The following is a 27,896-nucleotide window of genomic DNA, read 5'->3' as shown; positions in this document are numbered from 1 at the left end:
GAGACTGAGTATTTCGAAACCATGGATGGGATTTAGCTGTTGAGGTGATGTTGAAAGATTCGTTTAAAAGACTAAAAGGATGAGGTGTAGACCTACTGGACTCCAGACATGATCCGTGTGGTTAATCAGCGTGGATTACCAGAATGCGCGACTATCAGAAAGTTGACGACAATTTGGATTTAATCAAGGTGTGATAGCTATAATCCTACCGTCAACATCGTGGTTATCGTCTGCGCTTACAGCGCCCTTTCTCGTGAGCGCTTGAACAAGATATCGGTCTGATAGATGCTATCGGCGTAGAGGCTACTATGACTTGTTAAAACCAAAATCTGTAGCGAGTGTCAACAAGGCAGTTCCATCATCACTGATTCAAGCATGGGAAGATCGCATAGATGTTGAAAGGAGGGTTGACGTGCAAAAGCAGCCTCACAGTGGAGGCAAAGCTCGATTCTCTTCTCATATAGCATACCCAGGAAGGTGTACGCGACTAATGTGCCCAACGCCCATTTATACTCCGGCGCTCCAATGCATGTAGAGAATGTAACCCAGTAAGAAAGCGCCCATATGTACGCCAAACCCCTCGAGTGATATAGAAAGACTCGATGCCGTAACACACAGAAAAGACGGCAGAGTGATATGCACACTGCCACGAAGAAAAAACAATATAACAGATGAAAAGGGATATCGAAAAAGGATGTTGTCCGAAGCGAAGTATGCCGAAGTCGTGAGTGTGTGCGGTCGAAGAGACGGGTGGTGGTTCTGCATGGGAGGGTTAGTGCTGGCATGAGTTGAAAGGATGGTGAGAGTGACGTACGATTGCATTGCTGCAGCAGCTACACCTCAATGTCCGTCGCCGTGGGGGATCTCCTTGGATCGGCCTTCGCCAGCCCATACGCCACCGCCGACAGCCCTCGAGATTCCAACACCGAGGCCGACGGCAGCGCCTATGACGAGAAGAGCGATGATGATCTTAGCCCACATTCTCTGCTTGTTGGTCAAGTTGCGGAAGAAAGCACAGCCACGCTTGCGTTGGTAAGACTTCCGCTTGTCCAGTACAGCCTGCCTCGTGGGCCACATTGTGCACTCCTTGACGCGGCCATCGACGGAGTGTTTCGATTGCTGCTGTGTTGAGGCTACCGAGAGGGGGACGCCACCCTCGAGATCGTGTTCGTGTTCGTGAACAGCGACGCCAAGGTGCGTCTTGCTCTGGGGCGCGCCGTCGTTGAGGGAGTGACGCGTCTCGCGGAGAGCCTCCGGGTGCTTGTAGAAGGCCGAGTATGGGTTGGAGGGGTCGGCAGCCCACTCTTTCTTGGCGGCTTCTGCGTCGGCGGTGGCAGTCGACATGGTTGAGTCGTTGGAGGGCTGCGAGCGGAGGGGTTGCGAAGGGGTTGTTAATGGGCTTGGAGAGCGTAGCACGCTGGCGCCGAAAGTAACGGGCTCGTGCTTCTCGTTTGCTGCCATTGTGACGTAGGCAAGGAGTGTTTCACGCTGGCAATGATGGGGCGTTTGAGGTCCAAGGCGTAAAGTGTGAGCTCGTCAGGACCCGTTGGACGGCAGATGGAAGACAGCAGATGCAGTGGCCGGAGGTGGTGCCACTCTTTGCAGTCGGGGTAATTGCGTCACGACAGGCGCAGCATGGGATGAGATGGTAATGGTGATGGTGAAGACGTCGTTATCGCTTGCCGTGTGATAACTGGTATCGTGGGAGATATGGCTGGAAAGGGAAGGGGATTGCCGTGGATAAGGAAGGAGCGAACAGTGCACCAGGGGATCAGGGAAGCAACGGGTCGACCAGCGTGCGTCGGGTGCTATCACGGGCACTTAAAAGACAGCTGAAGAAGAAATGTGCGGCCTAGTGGAAGGAGCGTGTGGTCGCGGGTGGGAGGAGCAAAGATATGAAGTGAATTGTGAATTGCTCCTTCTCTGCACTGCACGCACCCCAGGCCCATGCCGTCTGATGGACAAGGTCTGTGTGAAAGCTGAGTTCAGAGCTAGGGTCAATCATCGGGGCCGCTAGGCCGTTCGGAGCCATGTCCCTGCAACATCGTACCGGCTTGTCGCGCTGAGTTGAGCATAGCTGTCTTACGTCCCTGATCTCCATCGCCTCTCGCCCATTCACTCGCCCATTCGCGTCCCTCATCGTTACAGCACCATCGACATTACTCCTCCATATTTCCATATTCCCCTCTCCGCGCCGTCTTTCTTCCTCTCCCTCCCCTTCCCCACTACAAGCTTTTGCACTTGACGCCGCTGAAGGCCCGCTAGATTGATTACAGCGTGCCTGGCAGGTCGTCAACTTACATCATAAGGGGTTAGCAGCTTCCCAGGCCTAGATCCGTGCTGCGCGACTGCAGTTTGGCTCATCTTGGCTGTTGAATTGCTAAGCCCCTTGCAGCTAAAGCGCGCATAAAACCTCTGCTCCACCCAATCTTTGGGCCGCCAGATGCACGCGGAGCACCTGGCCGAGCGCCTTGGTCACAGCTTGTCTGTCATGCACCAACGCGCGACTTGCTGTTCTTGGTGCCACCTTCAACAGCGAAGCATTCGAGAAGGCGAACTTTTTTCTTTGTTCTATTACCGCGCTTGGAATGCACCAGGCTTGCCAGTAGTTGAGCCCGTCTAACGAAATGCATAAGCCTACCACAAAGGCAATCATCGCAATTGTGCCTCTCGATCGAGCAGGCAAATCGTCGTATGATCACATTGTTACTCTGGACGTGTCCCAAATAACCCACTGTTATCTTGATGAACTAGCGGCGCGTGAAACCACTACAGCATCCACTTGAGCGGCGCAGTAAACACAAAGGAAAAGTCTATGCAATCCTCCGGAATCCATACCAAAGAAGATACGCCCATACGCCCACGCGACGAACGATACGATCTGGAGACGGTAGGCGAAGCCTGAGATTAGATAACGCACGAATGATGAGTTGCCGCAAAGAGGGTACTGACGCTCCAGCGAGCCGCGCACGTGCGTTCCGCTTGAGCCAGCTTCGCGCTAATGCAAACTGCTGGCAAGCATCGCTTGTCATACAGAGCTACTCTTCATAGGGACCTACGGTACTATGATGCTGTCAAATGCGCGATGCGCACGCCATAGTACCAACGCCCCCCCAGTACCAACGCCCCCCGGCCTTGGCCAGTCGTGTCACATGGTCGCGCGCCGCCCGCGCTTGCGATGGGCATCTGGACCCAGGCTGGCGTTTGTATAGACTCGTCGATAGACTCTTCGATAGTTTTTCAAGCCCCCCGACACTCGTCGACAAGTTTGTTTGTAATGAGCTGAACAGCAGCCAGCTCTATGAATTAACACTTTTTTCTTATCGCAAAAGTCTTTCCATGCTGCCCGATGAGAAATGCCGCGCCAACGCCATGCCATGCCATGCGCAACCATCAATGTGTGCGTTTGCTTACTTCCTGCTTCCTAAGAACAGCCGCATCATTAGCCTACGTTCTGGGCCGCGTACCCGCACTGGTCCAATCACAACTCCTTGAACCCCCAGACTTCTATTTTACTGCACCAGCGATTTCTTCCCTCTTGATGCCGGATCTGTCGCACATGCCCTTGAATATTCCGCCTTGGTCGTAGAGATTTAGTGGCGAGTCGAGCTCTGCAATCAGCCCAGCGTCCATGACGCAAATCCTGTCGTAGTTGATAACTACTGAATGTTAGTAGGGAAGTTTGCATGCGCTAGGCATATTGATCCACTTACTGGTCTTTAGTCGATGGGCGATGCACAGAAGCGTCTTGCCCTTGAAGCCGTCCACAATCTGTTGTTCAATGTTAGCTCACCTACTCCATAGCACTGGTTGATGACTCAAGTCTTACCGTTTGCTGAATCTTCGCATCCGTTTCAAAGTCGACCGAGCTGGTAGCTTCGTCACAGACGATGATCTGAGAGCCGCGGACAAGCGCGCGAGCCAAAGCCATCAACTGCCTCTGACCTAGGGAGAAGTTGAGACCCTCTTCCTCAACCACACTATCAAGATGTATCCTGCCAGAGTGGTCATCCATGGTCTGCTCGTTGGACACAAGATCAGCTTGTCGCAGGGCAGACCAGAGCTCAAGATCGGAATGTTCATGGAAAGGATCCAGGTTGGACCGGATGGTTCCCTTGAAGAGCGTCGGGTCCTGCGGGATAATAGCCAGCTTGGAGCGCAAGTCGTGAAGACCAATCTTGCCAATATCCACACCATCAATGACGATTGAGCCACCTGACAGCTCTTGCAGTCGGAACAATGCCGACATGATGGACGATTTACCCGCTCCGGTACGGCCAACAACACCAATACGCTCACCAGCACGGACGTGCATACTCAAACCCTTGAGCACCAAAGGTAGTCCATCTCGGTATCGCATCTCCACGTTGTCGAAGACAATCTCGCCGTGCTCTGGCCAGGTGGGTCGTACCTCACCCATGTGCAGGGGCGCTTCTTCTTCGAGTTGAGTTCCGTAGTGATGGATACGCTCCGTCGAGTTCATGTTGTTCTCCACCTCAGCAAGCTGGCGGACCGTAAACTGGATCATCTGTACAATGGTGAGAATGTACGATAGAACTAGACCAGCGATACTGGGGTCGACGGAGAAACGGCTTGTAACGACGAGGATACCAGTTGTGAAGACGAGCAGGATACCGACGAGATCCAGACGAACACTCAGCCAGCGTTGGTTGGCAAAGGTGAGATAGTAGGCGCTGTTCATGTCGTCGATTGCATCACGAACCGTCTTTGAGAATTGATCCTGAAGACCGTACGCACGGATAGTTGCAGTGCCCATGACAGCCTCGCCAAAGCGCGAGAACACCGTACTGCGCAGAACGGCTTCGTGACGCTTGACCTCGCGAGCAGAAGACCGGTAGAAGGCAGCCGAGAACATGAAGAAGATGAACAGCGGGCCAAGAGCGATGGCGTAGTAGTAATAGTACGAAATGATGAGGATAAAAACACTGCCCTTTATGTTAGTTCCAGATCTCTAAGACTTCCAAGGTTGTGTATCCTGAATAACTTACGATATAATCATGGCGAGCGTCAAAAGTACATGCGCATAGCATCGGTAATGGTATTGTCCATAACATCGATATCCTTGCTGAAACGATTCGTAATGCGTCCCAGCGGCGTAGTATCGAAGAAGGACATAGGCGCGCGGAGTACACGGGTAATAGCGCGGTGCAACATGACCTTACCAGCTCTTGTACCAAAGATAGATACCGAGAAGGAGAAGAAGAACATGAAGAGCGCTTGACTGAAACCGAAAGCTGCGTAGGCGCCAATGTATGCGCCCTCTGAGAAGCCGAACTTGTCGGAGGTCCAGTAGGATAGCCAGAGCGAAGTAACGATGTTGGCGCCTTGGGATAGGACGAGGAGGATGAAGACGAATGGACCGACCCAGAGGCCGCCTCCAGCTTTGATGTATTCGATCCAGACCTCCCAGCTGACGCTCTTGGTTGCGCGTTCTTCCTGTTGCATGAGGGCCGCCTGTTTCTTCTGCTTTCTCTGCTTCTTTGTGCTCTTGACCTCTGCTTCGACCTCGTCCTCGTTGACTTCCTCTTTCTCTTCCTTCTCCTCCTCCTTGGCGGTGGTGCTCATGACCTGTACAAAGTCTGCGTTTTGAGCCATGAGGTTGTCAAAAGTGTCGACGGCTTTTACTTCTCCTTGATCCACCCAGATGATCCTGTCGCAGCGGCTGAGGACATGTAGCTGATGGGTAGCAAGGATACGGCATTTGTCTTTGAGTAGACCGCAAATGGCATTGTCCATGATGTGGCGACCAACATGTGCGTCAACAGCGCTCAAGGGGTCGTCCATGAGGATAATGTCTGCGTTGAAGTAAATGGCTCGAGCAATGTTCATACGCTGCTTCTGGCCACCAGATACCGTGATACCGCGCTCTCCAATCTCTGTCGCATCGTTGTGTGGTAGCATGTCCAGGTCAGGGCGTAGGGCACATGCATCTACGACCTCGTCGTACCATTTTTTGTTGAACTCCTTACCGAAGATGATGTTATCTCGTACCGTAGCATTTTGGATCCACGCATATTGCGGACAGAAAGCACGCGAAGCACCAAAGATGACTTCACCACTGGTTTTGCGCATGTCTCCTGCCAAGGCTGCAAGGAGCGAACTCTTTCCAGAACCTACACCTCCGATAATAGCCACGAGCTCGTTTCGCCCAATGTTGAGGTTCAACCCTTTGATCTCAAAGGGCTTCTCCTCTTCCACGGCAGTCGCATCCGAAGGCGTAGTCTCTCCACTGGTCTGCGCTAGCTTTGCGTTCGCCTTGTTCTCCTTCTTCTCTTGCCTAGTCGGCTTCTTTCCTGGCGGTCCGCCTGTGCCTTCTTCCGCGTCCTGAGTCGGATGACGCTCCCAAGTGAAGTTCGCGCCCTTCAGCATCACGGCATCCTTGGCATCGTAATCCCACTTCCCGCTCTCTTCGGCTTCTTCAGCAAGCAAGAACTCTTGGATACGCTTAACGGAAGCATTCGCATCGATTACCTGACCAATGACGAGTGGCAGGAAGTTGAGAGGAATACGCATGGAGTTGAACAGAGCTAGCGAGGAGAAAATTGGCGCGGGATTGAGGCTGCTGTTGACCTGAGAGTAGGTGATGAACGAGATCATCGAAGCGAAGACGGGCATGGACATTCCGACGGAAAGAACGGCGTTTCGAATCGTGAGTAAGACCTGGATGCCATGAATCTCCTTCTTCCTGATCGTTTGGATGCGCTCTAGGAAACTGGTCTCCCATCCGAAGTATTTGACGAAGCGAACACCTTGTAAAATCTCCTGAGTCAAGCTTACACGCTGATCGGTGATCTTGTTGATAGCAACTCTTCGGCGGAACAGTGTCTTGACTGCGCGACCAAGTAATGGCATAGCAATGAGAATGAGGCCGAGACCGGGAAGAGCACTGTACGTCAAGTTGACAAGGAGCAGAGCAGTCGTAATCAAGATACCAACAGGAGCGGTCCAGATCATGTGGAAGAAACCGCTGGCTTGGTCGATACGGTAGGTGTCGGTAGACATCAGGTTGACAATTCGTCCATTGCCCCAGCCCTCGCCATCACCTGCCACACCTGCAGCAGTCTTGGGGGATTGCTTCTTCTCTTTCTTCTTCAATATCTTCTTGTACCATTTCACTTCAGCTTCGCTTCCCGGCTTGATATCCGGCGGTGGTGCTTCAAGAACAGCCTCGCCACCCGCTTTGGCTCTTCCTGATAGCTTCATTGCTTTGTTGAAAATGAGAGCAATCAGAACACCCCTTGCCTCTCCACCAATCATCATACCACGGTACATGAAGTGGTTCGTGGCCAGACTCTGCAAGAACTGCATCGCAGTAATCCCAATAACTAAGCCGATACCTTCGCCGATATTTGGCGCCGGAGCGTCAGAACGTTCAGCAACGTAAGCGCGAACAGCAAAGTTGATGAGATAACGTAGGACAAAAGGAGCGACAGCTTGAATGACGGATGCTGAGAGTTGACATGTTCCTCCAATGATGAACTCCCATTTGAAGGTTTCGAACATGGCTCCTAACAGAGGCCTCTCTTTGCCTTCTGCTCTCCGCCTCTTGAAAGCTGCTTCCAGCTTGTTTGCCAACACCTCTGCGCTTCTGTCAGGGTTGACCTCCCAGATATCATTCTTTTCTAGTGGTCGCTTGTAGCCCACTCTCATTAAGGGTTGCATCCATTGCCACGAAAGCCGGCTGAAGAAGCCTGCCGTGTATTCCGGAGATACTTTGCGCTCTTTCGGAATGGGTGGTGGATTATTCTTCAATACATTGAGGCGTTTGTAAAATGGCTTCTTTTTCGTATTGACTTTGTCGCATTAGATTCGCTATCGCTTGCTTCTGAGTACGCGCTTGTGCTGGATTGCAATCTTGTTAGTACGCCTCTTGGATTACTGTGGCCATCTCCATTTTCCAAATCCTTTTCCTTGGGTTCCGTTCGTATTGGCTCGTACTCTGTCGGATTCTCTGCTGCAGCTTGTGGATCTACAAGACCAAAGTCCTTCTCTTTCTCGTTCTCATCCAACGATGACGATGATGGTGATTTTGCCATGGCGGCTCAGCGGCTGAATTCCGAACGCCGAGGAAGGATCGCGATGATCGTTGCGAAGGGCCGATGAAAAAAATCTCGGCAACTGTTTTCCTGAACGTCACTATGAAGCCGTAAGGTTGAAGGGTGTATTAGGTGTGAATGAAAGGAACGACCAACGCCACGAGGTCTCGCAAGATGACATGTTTGCGAGTGGCAGGCAACGACTAGTCTATATGGCCTCGGAGCAGTCATGAAATCAGTGCATGCACCCGCTCAACAGTTAGCGCATGGTCCTAACGGACATAAAAACTCGCCAATGAACGGCTTGTGCGAACCGACACACATTATAATCCGGGGGTGCTAGCATCAAGAATGATCGATTCCTTCGGGACATAATGCGATCCGATGTCCCGAAAGGCTTGATATTAGCACTGCAGTAACTCCACGATGCTGCAGGTTGGCGAAGAGAATGCGCTGTAGATGACAAATGCGGTCTATATAAATGCGCAAAGGCCGTGTCTTTCCCATGGCATCTCCTCGACTGTTGCTTTGAAATTGCTGTCTGCGGATTCGATGCCGTAAGAATGTATTGATACGCAGCCTTGATCGGGCAACAGTGGGGCCATCGCTTGTCGATGAAACGATGGCAAAAAGAATGGCCTAGATCCCGACATGCCGACATGTTATGGATTACTCGTACCCGTCACCTGCCCGCACGGACGAAGTTTCCCTCCAGCTGGGCGCACTGCGGTCAGGACTGCAGTATTGGATGAGAGTCCGGGCGCTCATACTGTGAGTTCTCCAAGATGTGAGGCTATTCATTGATGTTTTACTTGCCGGGTATCTACTTTGCCAGAATTCCATCTAGACGATGTTCAAATTGGCAGCATGCATCCGCGATATTGCTATATGGCACATGCAACCCACAGCGCGTGTAAATGAAACCTCTCTCGCGGCTGTTGGAGAGCATGTAGCACAGAACGTCTGGCTACCCCACCCCGTAGGCACGTTTCGGTTTGCGAGTCGGTCCGCCGGTGTAAGAGGCCTCACATGGTCGCGAGTCTTGTTTTCTGACGTAGAAATCTTCTCGCTGCGGGGAAGGCCGGTAAGCAGTGTCGGTGTTTACTTATGCCGGAGATTACAAAAGCAGAAAAAAGGTAAGGTGTGTAGTAGCCATCGCAATCAGCACTAGTAACGGGAAAAAGCGTGAATGCTGATGTGAGTATGATTACTGTGGATTCAATATAAGGCACAATCAAGTCAATGGTGTCCGATGGACGGTAAGGTCATGACATTCTCATATCGGGAGATCTAGTCCACTGAATGCTTCGGAACCGTCTAAATGCCGGGCCTCGCGCTATATAGACATCTCTGTAATGGCACAACAGCGCAGGTATGATTTACCTACAAGTTCGTAGCGGTCATAGCGTCAAGTCAGTCTCATGGGGTATCGTAAGGAACTAGACCGTATTCCTAGTTATCCACTCCTACGTGGACGTTCTTCTCAAGTCCGACAGCTGAAGTAAGCACTTCCTTCTCCTTCTCGCCTTTAAGCTTTGGCAGCTCCTCCATAGCCTCCTTGATAATTGACAGAGCCGATGCAATCTCCTCTTCGGTGATGACGAGCGGCGGCGCAAGGCGGATGATGTTCTGGTGTGTGGGTTTCGCCTGTTCGTCAGAGTCAGCACCGTCAACCTCTTTCACATGCATAATCTTGAGGGCTCTTCCTACCAGTAATCCCTTCTCCTTAAAGAGCATGCAGAGATCCCACGCGCTGTGTCCGTTCGTCTTGCTTTCATCAATAACGATGGCGTTCAATAGACCCTTGCCGCGAATGATCTTGATCATAGGGTTGTTGATGTTCTTGAGACCTTCTCGGAACTTGTTGCCTAATGTCTCAGCGCGCTCAACCATGTTCTCCTCCTCAATGAGCTCAAGAGCCCGGATTGCAACGGCAGAGCCGAGAGGGTTGCCACCGTATGTTGAACCATGAGTACCAGGCTCGATAGTAAGCATGACCTCTCTTGAGCCCAGGACGCACGAGACGGGGTACATGCCGCCTGAGATGGCCTTGCCCAACAAAACCAGATCAGGCTTGATGCCACTCCACTCATGGCAAAGCATCTTGCCTGTCCGCGCAATACCCGTTTGGATCTCGTCACAGATGAGCAGAACATTGTGCTTGTCGCAGAGTGCCCTGATTTCCCGAAGGTAGTTATCATCTGGAACCACGATACCAGCCTCACCCTGGATAGGCTCGACCAGGAAGGCAGCTAGGTTCTTTCCATGCTTCTCGAATGCTTCCCGCGCATCTTCAATGTTGTTGTAGCGGATTGGTTTGCCGGTGGCAGGGCACACACTTCCAATACCGGGGAGGTATGGGCCATAGTTGTCGCGAGACTCGGGGTCAGTGGACATGGTAATCGCGGCAAACTACCAGAGTGTTAGTTGAGGTTTGAAAAACGAGCAAGCATGCATACTGTTCGGCCGTGGAAGTTCTCCTCTACAGAGAAGACCAGTGCCTCGTTCTGCGGGATACCCTTGACTTTGTAGCCCCATTTACGTGCGACCTTGACTGCTGTCTCAACCGCCTCTGCGCCAGTGTTCATGGGTAGGATCATGTCGAAGCCGAACAGTTTGGTGGCATATTCGGCGAAGCGAGGGAAGACATCGTTGTAAAAGGCGCGACTGCTGAGGGTCAAGCGCGAAGCTTGCTCGGTGAGAGCCTTGACAAGCTCGGGGTGGCAGTGGCCCTGGTTGACGGCGCTGTAAGCGGACAGGAAGTCGAGATAGTGCTTGCCCTCGGGGTCCCAAACGCTGCATCCACTTGCTCTTGAGAAGACTGGTCTGTGTTAATCCTGTTCCACAAAGAAGTCGTGTTGAGTGCATACCAATTGGAAGTGGGTGGTAGTTGTGCGCTGCGAAGTCGGCCTCTGTCTTGATGGCGGCCTGCGAGGACGACGCGTGGTACTTGGAGGGATCTGGGGTGCCTGTAGGGTGGAAAGAGCGGGCAGTTGGCTTCAGAGCGGTGCCGCTTCCATTTGCTGCTGCAGTGTCATTCTGAATTGCGCCTGGAGCCATGATGGACGGTGTTGATGCTAACGTGGGGTAGTGGGGAGACTATCTTTGTTGCTCAAGAGTGTGAGTTAAGAATGTAAAAACAAAAGCAGACGCGGCGGGCTTCTTATTTTCAAGCTTGGTTGAGGGTTGTGCCGTGGATCGCCTCCAACTGTACTTAGGAGACAGCCTTCGTAAGAGCAACTGGTGTTATCGCCTCAAGATGCCTTTAGAGGAATGCGACCAACGAGCGCCTCGGTTGCGGGCGGGTTATGCATATAGCGCCGCTGCCATTGGCTCGTGGCCGCGGGAGGAACATGGTGCGCTGGTCTGCTGCGAACGGGTACGGGAAAAGGATCGCGAGAATGCGCAAACAGGGACAAGTTGGGTTTGGTGATGAAGTTTGACCGACGTGATAGACATGGCGCGTGTTGCCGGTAAAAGTTACCTGTTCTTCGTGTCTCGACGCGTTGCGCCATTTTCCCGCCTGCTCGAGCAATCACAGCATCGCAAACTCCGACAGCACCACCATAACGTCGGCTCCAATAGCCTGTATTCGTCATGTACTGCGATGACCTTTGACGGCTTCTGTAATACTCTACATAGCCAGTCATGTGCGCAGCGACGACACTGTAGTATCTTACGTCTCCGCTCTGTTAACGCATCGCGCCCCTTGAGGCTTGCAGCATGGTGGGGGCTGCCGAAGGACGGAGCTGCCCAGGTGGTGTAGCTCGCAGCCATACCTAGGAATGCTGTAGGGCAATAGTGATCATTTCAAACATCAGCCTTGCGAACAACCATCACTTTATCGCATGTCTCTACATACACTCAGCCGTACCTTGGCCTTATTAGCTACATTCCGCCGTCCATTGCAGATAGCGATCCCCTCCACCTTCCCACCATACACCACCATGTCCACATCCACCAAACCTCCATTCAACAAAGCCTCACCAATCCACTGGATCCTCGACTGGGACGGTACCGTCACCCGAAAAGATACCCTAGATACCCTGGTCAGCATTTCCGCCGCTATAAAACCCGATTTCCCTACCCAGGACCATTGGAACAATGTCTCAAAAGCCTACATGGACGACTACACAGCCACACTGGCCCAAATCGCCCCAGAAGACAAGCTCCCCACCACAGTATCAGGAGAGAAGCGTCTTCTTGCCCAGATGAAACCTGTAGAACAGCGCAGTCTCAGCCGCGTATCCTCATCTGGTATTTTCGCTGGCTTAACAAGAGAAGTCATCGAAGCTGGAGCAAGACAGGCCATCGACTCACGTGCGACAGAGCTGCGCAATGGTTTCTCTGAGTTATTCAAGCACATTCATGACGATCGCGAGAATGATGGCTTTGTGCTTCTTAGTGTTAACTGGTCTCGCCACTTCATTCAGTCCTGCCTTGGAGCTTCGGGTATCCATGGTGTACCTACCTACTCCGTCTTCTCCAATGAACTCGACAAGGTGGATTCTGGAGAACAGTCTACCGGTGTTATTGTTCCGGCTACGAACAATGGTGGAAGTCTCATCATGTCTAGTGGAGACAAACTTGAGCAGATGGAGCGCATGCAAGAGTTCAGAGGTCAAAAGGTGTATGTGGGTGATAGCTGGACAGACATCGAATGTCTACTTGCAGCTAACCTAGGTATTTGCATCCGAGATGATCCCATGGGAAGTTCACAGAAGAAACTTGCAGAAGCGTTGACGAGGTTAGGTGTATCATGTCCGCGATTGAAAGATTACCGAGAGGCTGATGAGTGGGGTGTTGTATGGGCGAGGGACTTTGCTGAGATTCAAGATTGGGTTGAGAGCAAGTCAACCTAGTTGTGCATAATAAACGAATACTGCTAGTATACATAGCTCCTGTGAGTTAACGCCAGACGCACGCGCTATGTAACAATTATGGTCTATGCTAAGCCTCTGTCTCAACACCCGCTCCACTCCTCTCATGATGATGGAACATATTTCCCACCTTCTTCTTTCCACGATCACCTACGTGCTTCATCCAAGCCAACGTCCGTGGGCCCTTCCACTGCATCATGCCCCTGTTCTTGCGATGTAGTTGATTCGCATTCTCCTTGTAGTCTTTTATCTTGCTGATAGGGCCACCCTTGCCCTGTATGCTCAGCTTCGAATCGATCTTCTTGCCGCCATCCTGGAGGAAGTCTGGTACAAACTTCTTGTCACCACCATCTTCGCCGTCGTCTTCCGAATCTGAGCTGTCCGATGATGAGTCATCGTTGTCGGTTTCCTTGTTGTCGTTGATACCGGGCTTATCGGAGCCATCCGAATCATCCCAGTCGGACCACTCCTGGTCGTTGGTGACATCGAGAACCTCCATAACGTTGGAAATGTGTTTATCGCCCTTTGCGAGTTTCTCGTGATATCCTGATAGACCGGACCAGAACGTCAACGTTACTTCTATCTCGCCCACCTTCTCACCATATGAATCAAGCACATTGTTCTCTGCGCGCTCCAAGTCACCCTTCCAGATAGAGACACGTATTGTCTGCTCCTCATTGTCGGGAATATCCTTGAGCCAGAGGATACCGAAACCCGGGGTGTGGTCTCGGAAGGTAGCATCTTGTCTAAATTCGAAGACGAGTGGCGTACAGTAGCGGGCGCGCACAGGTAAGCGGATAGACTTGTCCTTCCTCGAAGTCCAGACGGTCTGGCCGTCTTCTGAGCGGACTCTACCATTCCGTCCCCGCGAGTGTAGCTTTGCGCGATCCAGTGGCGTACGGACCTTGAGCCGAAGAGGCTTTAGGTCCTCCGGAAGATCAATAGCCTTTATAGAGGGTTTGAGGTCCACAGTTCCGTAATCCCAACCAACCAGGTTTCTCGGTAGTTGGATTTGCACGCTTCGGAAGACCATAGAGATTCTTATACGGCCGTATCCCACACCTCCGGCCAGTGGAAACATGTGGTTTATCTGGCTCCGCTTCCGAAACACTCTTTCTAGAGGCAGATAAACGATACCGAGCAAGGCGTCGTCTTCGTGTATACGAGCGTCACGAACGGCAACATGTACTTCGGTATTGCGTACATCTCGGATGAATCTCTCGCAGCCCGCGTTGAAGAAAGGCTTCGAGTTCTTCGGCTTCGTACGCGTCTTGTAGATCTTCTTGTGGTTGAGAATGATGGTACAATATGCAGAGGGCAGACTATCGCCTTCTTCTTCTTCGTCTGTTGCCTCTGCGTTCGCAGAGTCTTTCTGCTTGTTCAGTGTTTCCAATTCCAAGCCGGTGATCTGGTGGATCTGGATGCTGAGAATACCTGATGGATAGTCTTCGGAGGGTGGGGACGCGATGATAAGCTGATCTTGACGGTTCTTGAACTCTTCGGACTTTTGCTGTTCCACTTCTTTTCGGTGATCCTCACTCGCCTCTCGAAGTTTGTCCTCTGCCTCCTTATACATCTTCTTCTTCAACTGGTCTATGTTTTCGACATCGGGGTCCTCGTCTTGCATAGTAAGCTGGTCATCAGTGATTCTGGTTTTCGAAAAGTAACCCAGGCTCCAGCTCAGTTTTCCAGGCATATCATCTCCACTCTTGAGGGCTCTGAAGCCGTCCTCGCGATCGTGCATTCTTCCGTTCGTCTCATCACTCTTCATCAACTCTTTGAGGTCCACCTCGATGCGTCCCAGGTCGTCGTCGGCAGTTGAACGGTCAGAATCCCACAACTGCAGCCTCAATTTCTCATCTACATTCAACTGGTCAAAGGTAACACAGACGAAGCAATGTTCGTCCCAATGGGGATTCATGTTTTGCTGGAGAACACGCGTCGACCAGAGCGGCTTCCCGAATTTGGCCCATCCCACGCTCACATAGGGGTCTGCGGAGCCACCAAAAGGACCGATCTTTGTATCGCCCTCTTTGAAGTCGAACGCATATTTGATACGTACCATGATAACACCCTGTGCGACTGTGTCCTTCTTGAAGTCGTCGCCCATCAACATGTCTTTGAGGTCCAAGGTAAGAGATTTAGGCGCGACATACTCCGCCAATGCTGCGTCCATGGACGACTGCACGAAGCTGGAGATGAGAGGCACGTCCATGAGGTTGGGTCCTTTCTTGATTAGTGGCACACATGATAGCGTGACTTTGGGTTGCCCCATGAAGGACATGGTGCAAACTGAGAAGAACGGAGGATCAGGGCACAGCTGCAGACGGAAGCGCATGACACCAACCACGCCCGCGAGGTCGACCCATACCGCTAAGATGTGTAAGTAAATGAGGGATGCTTGGGAAGACAAAACTTACGTATCTTGATATTACCTGGCATATAGAATGCCAACAGTAAATGAGCATGTTTGGCGCGTGACTTGATGCCCTTTCCTGTTGATGGTCTGTATGCGAAGGCAACTTCCACGTTTACGAAGTCTCCATCTTCAGCCTCCATTGTGTCTTGCTGTGGTTGGTCATCTTGGCCTTCACCGCTGTCATCGCTCTCTTCGACAGTCCGGTCGCCCTTCTCCTCGTCAGGAGACTTCAAATTTCCGTCAGAGCCCACTGATCTAGCAGCCCCACCTGTAGGAAGCCATCGAACACCGAGGATGCGGAGGGCCTCGCTACCCTGACCAAGATCCTCGACGGCGACCATGCGAACCATACTGGGGAGGGAAGCTTGCATGACATCCTACAAAAGTTAGTTTGCGTACTGAATATGCTGTCAAGCCCATACCTCAAGTGTATCCGAAATGCTCGTAAACAGATCCGGGTTAATCAACGGCCATACGGAAGCAAATAGCGAATTCAGCCACTGTGTACTTTCAGCAGTTTGGGTCTTGGCCAATCTCTGGCCCCTTTGTCGTTCTGCCTGCCAAACCTCAGCATCCCACACATTCTTGATCTTGTTCTCTGACCACTGTCGCATGAAGAGTATGATGGCCGTGGAGATGACTGCCATAGTACTGAGTTCAGTAGCCTTCCATAACTGTCTTCCCCAGCCTGTCGCATGGCGCGTGGGCCAGAATAGTGTGTTGACCAACATCAAGCTAATTGCAGCTGCTCCTACGCCAACAGTCACAGCCTGCATATAAACGGTCGTGATCTCGCTTCTTGTCCTGTCAAAGGACGGAGGTGGAAACAAGGCCTGCATACCAACATGTGAGTCCTGTGATTCCTGCCATTCATCTTCGAGATGTTCATCGCTCTTGTTGATGGCGTCTTTGCCAGTCATGGTGCGTGGGTCTGACCCTACAGGCGGCGGGTTCTTTGCAGTGCTCTTTAGCTCTCGATCTGTATAGTCGTGGATTTGGATAGGTAGATGGGTGATGGGGTCGGTGACTTCGCGATCTGCACCATCGGCTTTGAACTTCTTCATATCCTTTCGGGCCTGCTTAGGATCTGAGGATATCATGCCATCCTCTGTTGTGTCCTGTAGTCCATCTTCGTCGTCCTGATCTTTCGCCAGATTTTGGTCTTTCTGCTCGGGTGTGTTCTTTCCGGCGTGATCGTCTGCAATTTGCTCGTCTTGCTCGATGTTCTTGTTCCTAGCTTGATACGGCCCATTGCCATCATTGTCCAGCTCTACATCTCTACCATGCCTGAAGACGTTGACGGCATCCCCCAGCCGGTCGCGTGTGCTTGGCTCGTTACTTGCGCCATCTGGATGGCCATACTCGTCTTGTCTTCTCTGCTTCTCCTCACGGTATTTTTGGACCGTGGGTATCGGATTGTGCGCGTTGTGCGGTCGTCGGTAGTTCTTACGCTGGGCATCTACGTCCTCGACGCCGGACATGATGTAGCAGTGCGCAGTGGGTTGTCTCGGTGTTTGTGAAGGTCGTTCGTAGCGAGGGGCTGACCTGTGCAATTAGTGGTTGGCGGCGGGGAAAAGTCATGAATTCATTAGTTGTGAGAGATAGTAAGTCGTGCGAATGTTCGTGAAACCTGTCGCATAGGGAGGAAACAGGAAAAGCGCGAAGACAGGGAATGTTCTGTTCTATTCACAATTGACGTAGGTACAAGCAAGGGAATGGCGCATAACCTGTCCTTGAAGCTCCACTTGACACACGCTGGATCCGTATCATTTGCAGCTGCAGCGCCGAAGATCCGTGATGAAGAACAGGCCCTGTGCATGACCGAGTGCTTTCCTGTGATGACGTTGTGCCTGTCCGCAGTTACGCGTCTATCAGGCCACTGGGAGTGCCTGCTTCGACGGCTTGGCATAATATTGCGGGGATGCCGATATCCGGGCGATCGTGGCAGTTGACCGAGTGGCCCACACCACGTCAGCCACCACATTAGCCACCGCTTCAGCCTTACTTCCAACTTCTAGCGTTCTCTATGAAATCCCAGTTCCAAGAATTGCAGACATCGAAGCTCACGCTTAGCTCCGGGCCAACGCTTGTTAGTGCAATCACTACAGATCACCAGGAGCACATAGTCGGTATACTAGTTCGCACAAGGGGGTATCATTTCAGCTTCTACCATCCTACTGTGTTCATACCTCAATCAGTTGCTCCATATCCGGACTTGCTTATCGGCGCCACCACTTCCTACCCTTTCGCCATCTGGGCTCCAGTCTAGGGCGAACACCTGGTCCTTGTGCCCAGGCAGATCCTCCTTCAATTTACCAGTCCTCATGTCCCACACCTTCAGCGTCGTGTCCTTACTGCAACTCGCCAACAATCGACTGTCGGCAGAGAAACAGGTCATGTATACCGGGCCAACGTGCGCTCTCAGCGTATTGAGGAACTTCCCATCCCGTGCTGACCATAGTTTGACATGGTTGTCCCATGCTGCAGACGCCAGGAGGGCACCGTCCGGTGAGAAGGTGACTTGGTTGATCTGCTTTTGGTGGCCTGTCATTCTTGTAACTGGCTTCTTACTAGTCAAAGGCGTCCATAGTATGATCGTACAATCTTCAGAAGCAGTCGCTAAGCGCTCCACCACCTCACCGTTGATGGTAGCAGCCTTTTCAAAGCGCGCCTTGGCTTTGGCGAGCTTCTCCTCAGGGCTAGAAGGTACCTTTCGTGTATGGTCGTGATACGATGTGCGCAAGACAAAGTCTGTTGAGAGAGCAAGATGATTGACCCAATGCGCGTGTCCTGATAGTGTGTCGACGAGCGTGCCCTTCGCAGCATCCCAGACCTTGATGGTCTTATCGTGAGACGAGGTATATATCCGTCCAGTACCACCCCACTTGACGCATGTCACACTGCCCTTGTGACCAGACAAGGCATAGTCAATCCTGCCACCCACCGCATCCCACACTCTTACTGTACCGTCCTTTGACGAAGACGCTACTCGTGGCCGACCAGCCTCTTGTAGGTGGTAGGGTTCCCAGGAGAGTGATGTGATAAAGCTGGTGTGACCTTTGAGAGCAGGTCCAATCTGCTTTCCAGTGCTTGGATCCCATATCCGCACTTCGTTGTCGTAGCCACCAGAAGCGAGCAGGGAGCCGTCAGGCGAGTAGCTGACTGCCAGAACCCATCTTGAGTGTCCCTTCATGGTATGCACTGGTGTTCCCGTGTCGCAGTCCCATACTCTTACTGTCTTGTCTCCGCTACCACTCGCCATCCTGCTGGAGCTGACTGGCGAGAAGTTGACTGTCAGAATGTTGTCGCCATGACCTGAAACCGCGGCTGAGCAACGTGAAACAGCCTTGACCCGGAAGACTGCTTGCGGCGCATACTGGAGCACAATCTCATTTTCCGCTGACGCCTTGCCGGGCTTGACCAAGGCATTGTATAAGTCGTCCTTGTCGGCGAGCGCTTCGGTTGCGCCATCGGGGAAGAAGCGGTACGGTATCTGATCATCCGCTTGGTCTTTTAGATTGTTGAGCAAGAGCTCGAGGTTTTAGTCGACGCTTGCGATAGCGGTACAGTGAGCACTGGAATACTGCCACTCTCGCCCGTGGCTTGGTCGACGAAGCGCACTCGTACTGTGCCATCGGGTATCGTAGTGTCAATGTCTTGTTGTTGGCGCGCAATCTCGGCTTGCGCCCGCTTCTGGCGTTTCGACGGGGGTGGATACTGGGTCGCCATCTTTCAATTACTCTGCAGTACGGATCCAGGGTCAACAGGTGAAGTGGTGAAGCTGTCTCTTGCTTTGAACGGCCCCGCTGGTACAAGAACGGGAAAATAATTTCTGGGTGTTATCGATAGCAGGCGCGCTAGCAGCAGTGGGGCGGCGCGCTAGGCTGTTTCCCCTCGACGCGTCTTCCTTCTCTCCTTCCGCTCTTCCTTTCGACTGTTGCGAGGACACCCTCCGATCATTGGAGCTCATGGTTTACGCAAATGCTCAACGGCTAATCTCTCAGCACTAATAATCATGTTCCAGCGATCAAGGCCATCAACTTCCCAGAGTACATCTGCGTCCACGCCGTATGGGTACTACGGATATGGTGACTATAATAATATCACTACTGCGTCCCGTCCAAGTACCCGCAGAAACACAGGTAGGCCATCAACTGCACGACCAAGGACCGGCGCCTCTACTATCACTAGGGTCGAGGCTCAGAATGTTGTTTGTGCCATTGCGGAGTCTCGTGGTATCTCACCTACCGTCGGCTTGGCTTTCGTAAATCTCGACACAGCAGAAGCAGTACTCTGTCAAATCTGCGACAGCCAAACTTTCGTCCGGACTGTCCATAAACTGAAGGTCTATGGTCCATCCGAGATCCTGATCGTTTCCACTGCCGCGAGTCCTAGGTCGAAGCTCTTCTCAATCATTGAAGAGAACCTTGAGGATATCGGCAGCAAGCTGACTTTGCTTGATCGGCGCTATTGGGCCGAGTCGACTGGATACGAATACATTCAATCTCTAGCTTTTAAAGAGGATGTAGAAGCTATTAAGATGTCTGTCACTGGCAACTACTATGCGGTGTGCTGCATTGCAGCAGTGAGTTCTCCATTGCACTTCTCGGTGCATACTGTAGCTAACCTCACAGGCGCTCAAGTACATCGACCTGGGCCTGGGTATGGTCTTCTCCCTTCACTCGCTTCGGATGAGATATGAGCCTTCAGAAGGATCGATGATGATCGATGTGTCCACCATCTACTCGCTCGAATTGGTGCAGAACCTCCGCGATCCGAAGTCAAGAGACTGTCTGTTCGGCCTTCTCAACGAAACGTTGACACCCATGGGTGCACGGCTTCTCCGGAACAACGTTTTACAGCCACTCACTGATCCAGAAGTACTTAACACGCGATATGCTGCAGTGGACGATTTGATCAAAAAGGAAGAGTTCTTTTTTGCGACCCGGGCCGCATTGAAGAACTTCCTCGATGCTGACCGCATACTGACTGCGCTGATCATTATACCAAGCAAGATCACTCTTCATACAACTGAACAGTCCATCAATCACATTATTATGCTCAAGCAATTTGTGAACTCTGTACGCCCTGTCTTCGAAGCGCTCACTGGAACGGGATCTGTAATGCTGAACAACATCCGCGAGATCTGTGCACCAGAAAACGTCGCGCCTATACAGGAGCTCATCGATCACGTCATCAACGAGGACACTACATATGCAAGGCAACCTCTCGAACTGAGAAATCAGCGTACATATGCCGTGAAATCAGGTGTCAATGGCCTGCTTGACGTTGCACGCACTACTTACAAAGAAGCCACCGAAGACGCGTACCAGCACTCAACTGAGCTCAGTCGTGAGGTACAGTCTATTCTGTTGGGTGAGTGCACTCACTAATTTCTAGAAGACGAGCACGATATCCGACTCGACCTCAAATATGACACCGCGCGCCAGTTCTACATGAAGATCGCAACATCCGAGCTGGAAGGCAAAGCATTACCACCAATATTCACCAACGTGATTCGCCGCAAGAAACACGTCGAGTGCCAGACACTAGAGCTTATGAAGCGTAACCAGAAAGCATGTGTTCATGTACAAACGACTTGAAGCGTTACTAACTGTCCCAAGATTGCTGTGTCCCACCAAGAAGTAATCCTCATGAGTACAGCCAAAGTCACAAACATCGACCTGTGTGATCACTAATAACCATCAGGCGATGAAGCTGTAGAGGCTCTAGTCGACAAAGTCCGCAGCCATATGTCCATCATGTTCAAAATCTGCGAAGCAGTGGCGATGCTAGATATGGTGTGCATCGTTCAGCAATTCACATTGCTGACAGGGCTAATGAAGAACAGGTTGCGGCTTTCGCGTATCTGGTAACAGTGAACAACTATAGCGAGTGGCTTCTATTCCGTCGTGCTCAATGCACACGGCGCTGACATTTGCTCAGCTCAGCCACAACTCACTGAGACGCTGGCTATCGAGGCGGGACGGCACCCGATCAAGGAGAAAATCATGCAGAACAAATTTGTTCCCAACGATGTTTACGCTACACAGCAGACACGCTTCCAAATAATTACTGGTTGCAACATGAGCGGAAAGAGCACCTATATCCGATCGGTGGCTTTGATGACCATCATGGCTCAGATTGGCTGCTAGTGTGTATCTCTCATTCTACCTCCAGGTCTCTCTATGCTAACCGGATTCAGCGTTCCTGCCAATTATGGCTCGTTTCCCATTCTGCATCAGCTGTTTGCTAGATTAGGTATGGATGATAGCATCGAAACCAACGTGTCCACTTTTGCTACGGAGATGAAAGAGATAACTTTCATCCTACGTAATGTCGACAGGCGTAGCTTGTAAGAACGTAGGCTCTGTGTACATATCATGAAAGCACTGATAACACAAAGGGTCCTGATTGATGAACTAGGCCGTGGTACCAGCACCAGAGACGGTTTAGCCATTGCCTTGGCCATCGCGGAAGCCCTCGTTTCGAGCCGGGTACGCAACTCCGTCTGGTCGCTGTACCTTGCTAATTTGTCGTAAGGCTCTAGTCTGGTTTGCAACCCACTTCAAGGATCTTGCGATAATCATGGGTGATCGTGCCGGAGTTCAGAACCTGCATTTGGCAGTAGAGGTGAGATTATGTCTCTCATTTCCAGATTAAATCACTTACCCTTGCAGATGGAAGATGCACACAGCATGACGATGCTTTATAAGACGACCCTAGGGGTTGTGCAGGAGCTACATTATGGTCTAACACTTGCACGCGTCGTGCCGCTTCCACCCGGGGTTGTGGAGCATGCCACGATGGTTGCGCAAAAGATCGAGCGCCATACGCTCCAGAAGAAGAAAGCATCCGAAACTGTGCTCAGAGAGAAGCGACGCAAACTCGTTCTGAACCTCAAAGAACATCTCGTCCAAGCGCATACCGGGGTATTAGAGGGTAAAGTTCTCACAGCATGGCTCAAGGAACTGCAGAAGGAGTTTGTCAACTGTATGACTGCCATCGAAGCTGAAGCTGTAAGCGCAGGCCAGAAGAGCGAGGATGAAGATGAAGAGATGATGGACAGGAGCGATTTGGAAGAACAAGAACGACCTAGCACGTACGCCAGTCCGTCGGTCATAGCGATCGACTCGCATATCAGTTCGATAGAATCTGATTCTAGCATTCAGGCTATGTCGGAAGCATCTACTTTGAGAGCAGTCTCTAGCAATGAGCGCTAGAAGTGCGAGCTGCATGCTTCATCACACCGTTCGATATACACGGTACTTCAAGAAATGTCGATTCTGAATGCACCGCCGTAGATCCAGTGCATCAGCAACTGATAACTCACCACAATGTTTACTGAGAGATATGGGATAATCGCGAGGCATTTTTACCTTCTTCGTAAGGCGGATTTGGAGGAACCGTGGTGATGAGCTGTGCTTACACAAATGTGTGATAGCGGGTAGAGATTTCAGGCCTTCGGCTAGACAGTAGCTGACAACAGGTCTACTGTAGAATCTATTAATGTAGCATAAGGCCGAACTTGCTATTCTTGTTTCTATGATGAGTCGCAATAGAATGAGAAATGTTCGCTCAGGGTCGGGCTATGCCGACATCGTCCCGCCCCACTTAGCATGAAGCATTTAGGTTTCAAGGTTACGATTGGAGCGCGCTGCAAAGTGCGGGGGACCTTATCGTTCCTTCTTCCACCTCATTCTCCACTCGAAACTGAGGACCGACAGTCAAACCTCGCTACGCAAGATAAGCGATCGTGTACAAACTTTCATCGCACCAGCAATGTTGTCGCTTGTCGAAGGGCGCTAGGTGCACGCATGCGGTGCAGCCAACCCAGCATCCTATTATCCGGAACTCGGGTGCACTGCTGCTCGTTATCATCAAGGGCTACCTCAGCCTGCCAAGTCGGCTGCACATGACATTATCTAAACTTCGCATACAAAGTTGTAGGAGCATTAGCTATAGTCGTCATTCGCACTATCTTCGCTTTCTCAATCGACCGACAGCGCCATGCCCCGACCGAAGAAACCCGGTGTTGAGCCGAAAAAGAGATCGCGAAACGGCTGCTGGTAGTACCCCAGGTCTTCAAACTTTGCTCGTTTGTGCTCACTTAACACAGGCCATGTAAAGCTCGAAAAGTGAAATGGTAAGATATTTCGGATAGACGTCTCATGATGAACTGTTAATGGATGCTTCCAGTGGCGAAGAGAAACCACGATGTAACAACTGCGAACGCCAAGGGGAAACATGCGACTACAGCATTCGGCTGAATTGGGGAGGCCGCTCAAAGAAAGATAGAATAGGTACCGGATCTGATGCTTCGAGCGCAGCATCCGGCAGTCCGTATGAGTCGACCTTCTCATTTGAAGAAAATGCTTTCTCGTCCACCCCCGAAACATCCACGCGACCACGCCATTCGCGATCAATATCCCAAATGTCTCCACCTAGGTCGTCGATACAGGCTATTGATCCGGACTTGATGCGAAATATGCCGGAAGATCCCACTCGTAACGAAGCCATAGACGGAGGCCTTTACTTTCAAAGCGAAATGCTCATATCTGTACCCTATACCCACGCACAGTTCCAGGGCACAGTCGACGCTCGGTCGCATTTTGCATCTATATCAAATGCTACCAACTCCCGTAGTGTTGATTTTGCTTCCGTTGACGCTACAATGCCACCGCCACTTCAAAGTTCAGTAGATCCAATGGCCAAACGCCAGAAGTATGATTTTCCTGCGGATTCAGATGCAGGATCGCCAATTCCCTATAGTCCTTACCCAGCCATGCCTCTAACACCGTTATCAGTTGGCTCTGAAGGAAACATTATGCAAACATCATTGACACCACAAAACTCAGCACAGTCGCCTCCCGACGTACGTCGTGTGTCCGTCCAATCGCTTATCAATGATCTTCCAAAGAAGAGACCAGGCCCGCCTGGTGTAGAGGCTGAGCGTGGTCGACAGTATCCAATCGCTGATTCTGCCTTTACAACCTACGGCTATGACTTGGGACTCCCTGACATCGATACGCCGAGGAATAATGACTTTTCGGCTATTGCTATATTCAGTCCGCAAAGCGATACGATGGGGTTCGACGATGACACACCCTATGGTAGTGCTGAGCCTCACGGCAAGGACATGGCTTTCGAGAGCGGAGGATACTATGCAAAACCTGTTCCAATTCGAATATCGAAGTCTCTGGAGCCGTTACCGCCCTTGCTTATGGAGAACCAGATGAATCTCTTGTATTTCCATCACTTCATCAATCATACAGCGCGTGTCCTTGTAAATCATGACTGCGAGCGGAACCCATTTCGTCAGATTCTACCAGAGAGTAAGTGTGTAGCAATCCCCAAAGACTATCACTGACCTCAGCAGTGGCTGTGCAAGACGAAAATATCATGAACCTTCTCCTCGCATATAGCGCTGCGCACCGCGCGCGTATGCTTAACCATGCGGAACCCTCGAATCGCATTGCAGTCTGGGTACAAGATGTGTTTCCCAAACTTCGTGAAGCGCTCAACGACGACCCCAACACTATATCTGACAGCACTCTTGCAGCAGTTATAATGATGGCGAGTTTGGAGATCATCTGTTCGGGTACATTCGAGGTACCCGTATCCTGGCAGAACCATCTAACCATGGCACGCCAGATGATCATCCAGCGCGGCGGACCGAAGGGTATGGGCCGACATGATCGTGTAGCCTACTTTCTTTCCCGGTGGTTCGCATATCTCGATGTTCTCGGCTCATTGAGTGGAAACAAGAACGACACGCCCCTTGGTTCCTCCTACTGGTCCAGCGAAAACGCCTCAGCAGACGAAGATTTCGAAATCGATTGTCTAATGGGTTTCACGATACGTTGCATAGGATCTCTGGCCCGTGTCTCCGAACTAGCGAAGCGCTGTGAGCCCCAGCGCATTGACGAAGAAGGTAATGTAAGGGAAGGCTGGGCCCCTAGCTCTGAGGTTGTCGAGGAAGCTCTCAAAATCCGCCAAGCGCTCGAGGAAGGATTACTAGATCGCAACATCAGGAAAGGATGTAACCACCGCTCCAGTACTTCGTCTGAGTCTGAAGGAGCATGGGATGCAACCGAGATCTACGCGACAAACGAACTCTATCATTGGGCCGGATTGATTCACTTGTACCGTCGTGTTCTCGGTAAATCTGCCATGGATCATGAAGTCCAGCAAGCGGTCCGAGAGATTGTCGGGTTGTTGTACAAGATCCGGAGGGGAAGCACAGCAGAAGCTTGTTTGATCTTTCCAATGTTTGCTGCTGGATGCGATGCACATGATGAGGGACAGAGAGAAAAGATTATCGATCGGTTGAGGAATGTGGAGGGGTTTGGACTGAACCACGTAAGTTTTCTTACTGATTGTTAGTGTAGTCTCGCCTGCTTACTTTGCATTAGGTACCCAAAGTCAGTACGCTCATGAAGCGCGTCTGGGATACAGGCAAGCCGTGGGAGTCGCTTGTCTCTGGCGAGTTCTTCGGGTGAAGGGCTATTCGGATGGGTAAATATCGCTATTGTCAATCATGATCGAGTCATCCATATGATCAGTACCAAGGGTCACCGTCTCGCTACACCAAGTGCTAGCAAAGAGTCCCTTTCGGAGGGATGAAATTGGCGCACTTCGAATGGATTCAGCGCCCTGCTTTGAGACGACGCCTACCGACTGCCCGCCTTCAAAGCCGAGTATCCGCAGAAGAGAGAGAGAGACTGGCGGTTGTAGAGACCGACGCAATAGAAATACGATGAAGACGAGGCTTTGAAGCAAGCTCACGTGGAGATTGGACTGATGCGACGTTGCAAAGGAAAGATGGCGTAGCCCATGGGCATAGAAAGAGAAGCAGACTGGCTGATGAGGATTTGGTAAAGATCGATCAAATGTATTCACAAGGTACTGCTCGGGGTATCGTCCGTCCATCTGATATACATGTAAACCAAATCATACTGTACAAGTGCCACCTCAAAATACCTCAAACCCCCTCACCCAGCACGTCAGCACCTACCCACTAACAGCCCATCACCAAGGCCACCAGCCACCCCTAGCAACCCTCCCCACAGCCCTTGTCCCTTTCCCCACCTCATCTACCCCCTCCTTGAACTCCTCAGTGACAGCATCTACTGCCTGGCCAAATTCTGCCTTCTCCCTCTCAAGAGCCTCAGTAGCCTCCCCCCACTTCTGCTGCGCCATGTACCGCTGTTTCTCTATCGCCTGCCGAAGTTCCTCTTGTAGATCGCGTATTTCAGCCTTTGTGTCGTGTGTCTCCTCAATAGCTTCGAGTTTATACCAGAGGTAGTACGATAATTGGTATGTGAAGAGGGCGCCGAGGAAGCATTTTAGGAGGGGTGAGCCAAAGGTGCCGTAATATGCGCCCTGTGTGTACTTGTTAGTTTTTGAATGGAGTGGTGGATGTTGATGGTTATTAGAGGTATGACGTACTACTCGCGATGGCTCTTTTGGCGGTGGTGCCGAGTTTGGATTTGGCGGCGAACTGGGTGGATGGGGCGGTGGTGCTTCGGCTGCATATGTTCTTCGCGATGTCTGTCCTATGCTCCTGGGCATCGCGCTTCTACTCCATATCGTTCGTGTTGTTCTGAGGTGGTTCATTGTGTCGTGACGGTGCCAGCTTTTATCCCCGCTTCTGGAGCTCGTTCGATCGTCGCAACAAAGCCAGGTGCACTGCAAGGGAAAGCGATTGAAAGGCAAAGAAGAAGAGTCTGGCTGTTGACGGGAATGCGCGACGTCTCCGATTGCACTAACGTTGGGGGAGCAGGAATCTGTACAAAGGCGCTTGCGATGGCAATTCAAGAAAGTCGACAAACAGAAAACGGTATAAACCTCCGTCCATTATCTCCGCGTACCTAGCTAATGCCGGTACCCTAGCGCAACGCACAGACCCACGCGATGCTCTTTCCAAAGGAACACGTTCACCAAACAACTTGAACCCTCATTTCAATCTCTCTCTCCCTCCACAAGACACTACACGCTCGCTACTTTTTCGTCAACTTCCAGAGCCGCGCTCCCACACGATCTATTCACTTCACACACAAATCACAATGGTACGATACTCCCTCAGAACGCATGCAACTAAACCCCCCTTGTCGCATACAATGGACCAGATACTAATGTAACCAACAGGCGCAAACACCACAACAACGCCAGGCAAACATGCGTTTCGCCAAGGCCCAGGAGAAGAGGATGGGCCAGCCCGTGTCAACGGAGCCTATAGTGAAGAAGAAGGCGCCTCAGAAGAGCCCTATTAGCAGGTTCTGGATCGGTACGTCCCTTCTCTCCTTCAACCTGAACGTATGGGAGACTAACATGTCTGCAGTTGTTCTTGCCTTCATACTAGTCGGTGGTCTTCTGTTTGAGGTCCTTAAGCTCTTCTTTTAGAAAGCCAGAGTAATGCGATGCGAGCGATCGTCGAATGAACGCGCGAGACGACTTCAACCTCAATTTCGACTTTGGAATATGGAGACATTGGGTTTTGGGATATAAGTCCTACACATGCAGGAGAACGAGGAAGGG

General features: G+C 51.5%; 10 protein-coding genes across 10 annotated transcripts; 4 read left to right on the top strand and 6 right to left on the bottom strand.

The window, feature by feature from the left end:
- Nucleotides 1–306: 306 nt before the first annotated feature.
- Nucleotides 307–1,461, bottom strand: ALTATR162_LOCUS10685 (uncharacterized protein; the record flags this gene model as incomplete). The annotated part of the gene is made up of 4 exons (XM_043318323.1): nt 307–329; nt 670–759; nt 815–833; nt 895–1,461. 4 exons carry the CDS (start codon nt 1,459–1,461, stop codon nt 307–309), a joined length of 699 nt encoding a protein of 232 aa, XP_043174258.1.
- A 2,046-nt stretch (nt 1,462–3,507) lies between these two features.
- On the bottom strand, nt 3,508–8,057 carry ALTATR162_LOCUS10684 (uncharacterized protein; the record flags this gene model as incomplete). The annotated part of the gene is made up of 5 exons (XM_043318322.1): nt 3,508–3,659; nt 3,714–3,771; nt 3,830–4,946; nt 5,039–7,814; nt 7,901–8,057. 5 exons carry the CDS (start codon nt 8,055–8,057, stop codon nt 3,508–3,510), a joined length of 4,260 nt encoding a protein of 1,419 aa, XP_043174257.1.
- Nucleotides 8,058–9,509: 1,452 nt separating this feature from the next.
- Nucleotides 9,510–11,117, bottom strand: ALTATR162_LOCUS10683 (uncharacterized protein; the record flags this gene model as incomplete). Its single annotated transcript, XM_043318321.1, has 3 exons — nt 9,510–10,469; nt 10,517–10,878; nt 10,928–11,117. The coding sequence occupies 3 exons, from the start codon at nt 11,115–11,117 to the stop codon at nt 9,510–9,512; spliced, it is 1,512 nt and encodes a 503-aa protein (XP_043174256.1).
- An 887-nt stretch (nt 11,118–12,004) lies between these two features.
- Nucleotides 12,005–12,919, top strand: ALTATR162_LOCUS10682 (uncharacterized protein; the record flags this gene model as incomplete). Its single annotated transcript, XM_043318320.1, has 1 exon — nt 12,005–12,919. One exon carries the CDS (start codon nt 12,005–12,007, stop codon nt 12,917–12,919), a length of 915 nt encoding a protein of 304 aa, XP_043174255.1.
- An 88-nt stretch (nt 12,920–13,007) lies between these two features.
- On the bottom strand, nt 13,008–16,837 carry ALTATR162_LOCUS10681 (uncharacterized protein; the record flags this gene model as incomplete). Its single annotated transcript, XM_043318319.1, has 3 exons — nt 13,008–15,310; nt 15,358–15,733; nt 15,779–16,837. The coding sequence occupies 3 exons, from the start codon at nt 16,835–16,837 to the stop codon at nt 13,008–13,010; spliced, it is 3,738 nt and encodes a 1,245-aa protein (XP_043174254.1).
- A 713-nt stretch (nt 16,838–17,550) lies between these two features.
- ALTATR162_LOCUS10680 (uncharacterized protein) lies at nt 17,551–19,085 on the bottom strand (the record flags this gene model as incomplete). The annotated part of the gene is made up of 2 exons (XM_043318318.1): nt 17,551–18,866; nt 18,941–19,085. The coding sequence occupies 2 exons, from the start codon at nt 19,083–19,085 to the stop codon at nt 17,551–17,553; spliced, it is 1,461 nt and encodes a 486-aa protein (XP_043174253.1).
- Nucleotides 19,086–19,371: 286 nt separating this feature from the next.
- ALTATR162_LOCUS10679 (uncharacterized protein) lies at nt 19,372–22,579 on the top strand (the record flags this gene model as incomplete). Its single annotated transcript, XM_043318317.1, has 8 exons — nt 19,372–19,941; nt 19,991–20,708; nt 20,757–20,921; nt 21,303–21,510; nt 21,562–21,711; nt 21,763–21,853; nt 21,900–21,989; nt 22,037–22,579. The coding sequence occupies 8 exons, from the start codon at nt 19,372–19,374 to the stop codon at nt 22,577–22,579; spliced, it is 2,535 nt and encodes an 844-aa protein (XP_043174252.1).
- A 1,211-nt stretch (nt 22,580–23,790) lies between these two features.
- On the top strand, nt 23,791–25,617 carry ALTATR162_LOCUS10678 (uncharacterized protein; the record flags this gene model as incomplete). The annotated part of the gene is made up of 3 exons (XM_043318316.1): nt 23,791–24,691; nt 24,736–25,553; nt 25,606–25,617. 3 exons carry the CDS (start codon nt 23,791–23,793, stop codon nt 25,615–25,617), a joined length of 1,731 nt encoding a protein of 576 aa, XP_043174251.1.
- A 57-nt stretch (nt 25,618–25,674) lies between these two features.
- On the bottom strand, nt 25,675–26,930 carry ALTATR162_LOCUS10677 (uncharacterized protein; the record flags this gene model as incomplete). Its single annotated transcript, XM_043318315.1, has 4 exons — nt 25,675–25,709; nt 25,762–25,862; nt 26,470–26,741; nt 26,808–26,930. 4 exons carry the CDS (start codon nt 26,928–26,930, stop codon nt 25,675–25,677), a joined length of 531 nt encoding a protein of 176 aa, XP_043174250.1.
- Nucleotides 26,931–27,424: 494 nt separating this feature from the next.
- ALTATR162_LOCUS10676 (uncharacterized protein) lies at nt 27,425–27,761 on the top strand (the record flags this gene model as incomplete). Its single annotated transcript, XM_043318314.1, has 3 exons — nt 27,425–27,427; nt 27,507–27,645; nt 27,700–27,761. 3 exons carry the CDS (start codon nt 27,425–27,427, stop codon nt 27,759–27,761), a joined length of 204 nt encoding a protein of 67 aa, XP_043174249.1.
- Nucleotides 27,762–27,896: the final 135 nt, after the last annotated feature.

This window comes from Alternaria atra, assembly GCF_907166805.1.
Source record: "Alternaria atra isolate CS162 genome assembly, contig: 34, whole genome shotgun sequence".
NCBI lineage: Eukaryota > Fungi > Ascomycota > Dothideomycetes > Pleosporales > Pleosporaceae > Alternaria > Alternaria atra.
Note: the sequence above shows the minus strand (reverse complement) of the source record. Positions and strands in the feature narration are given on the sequence as shown.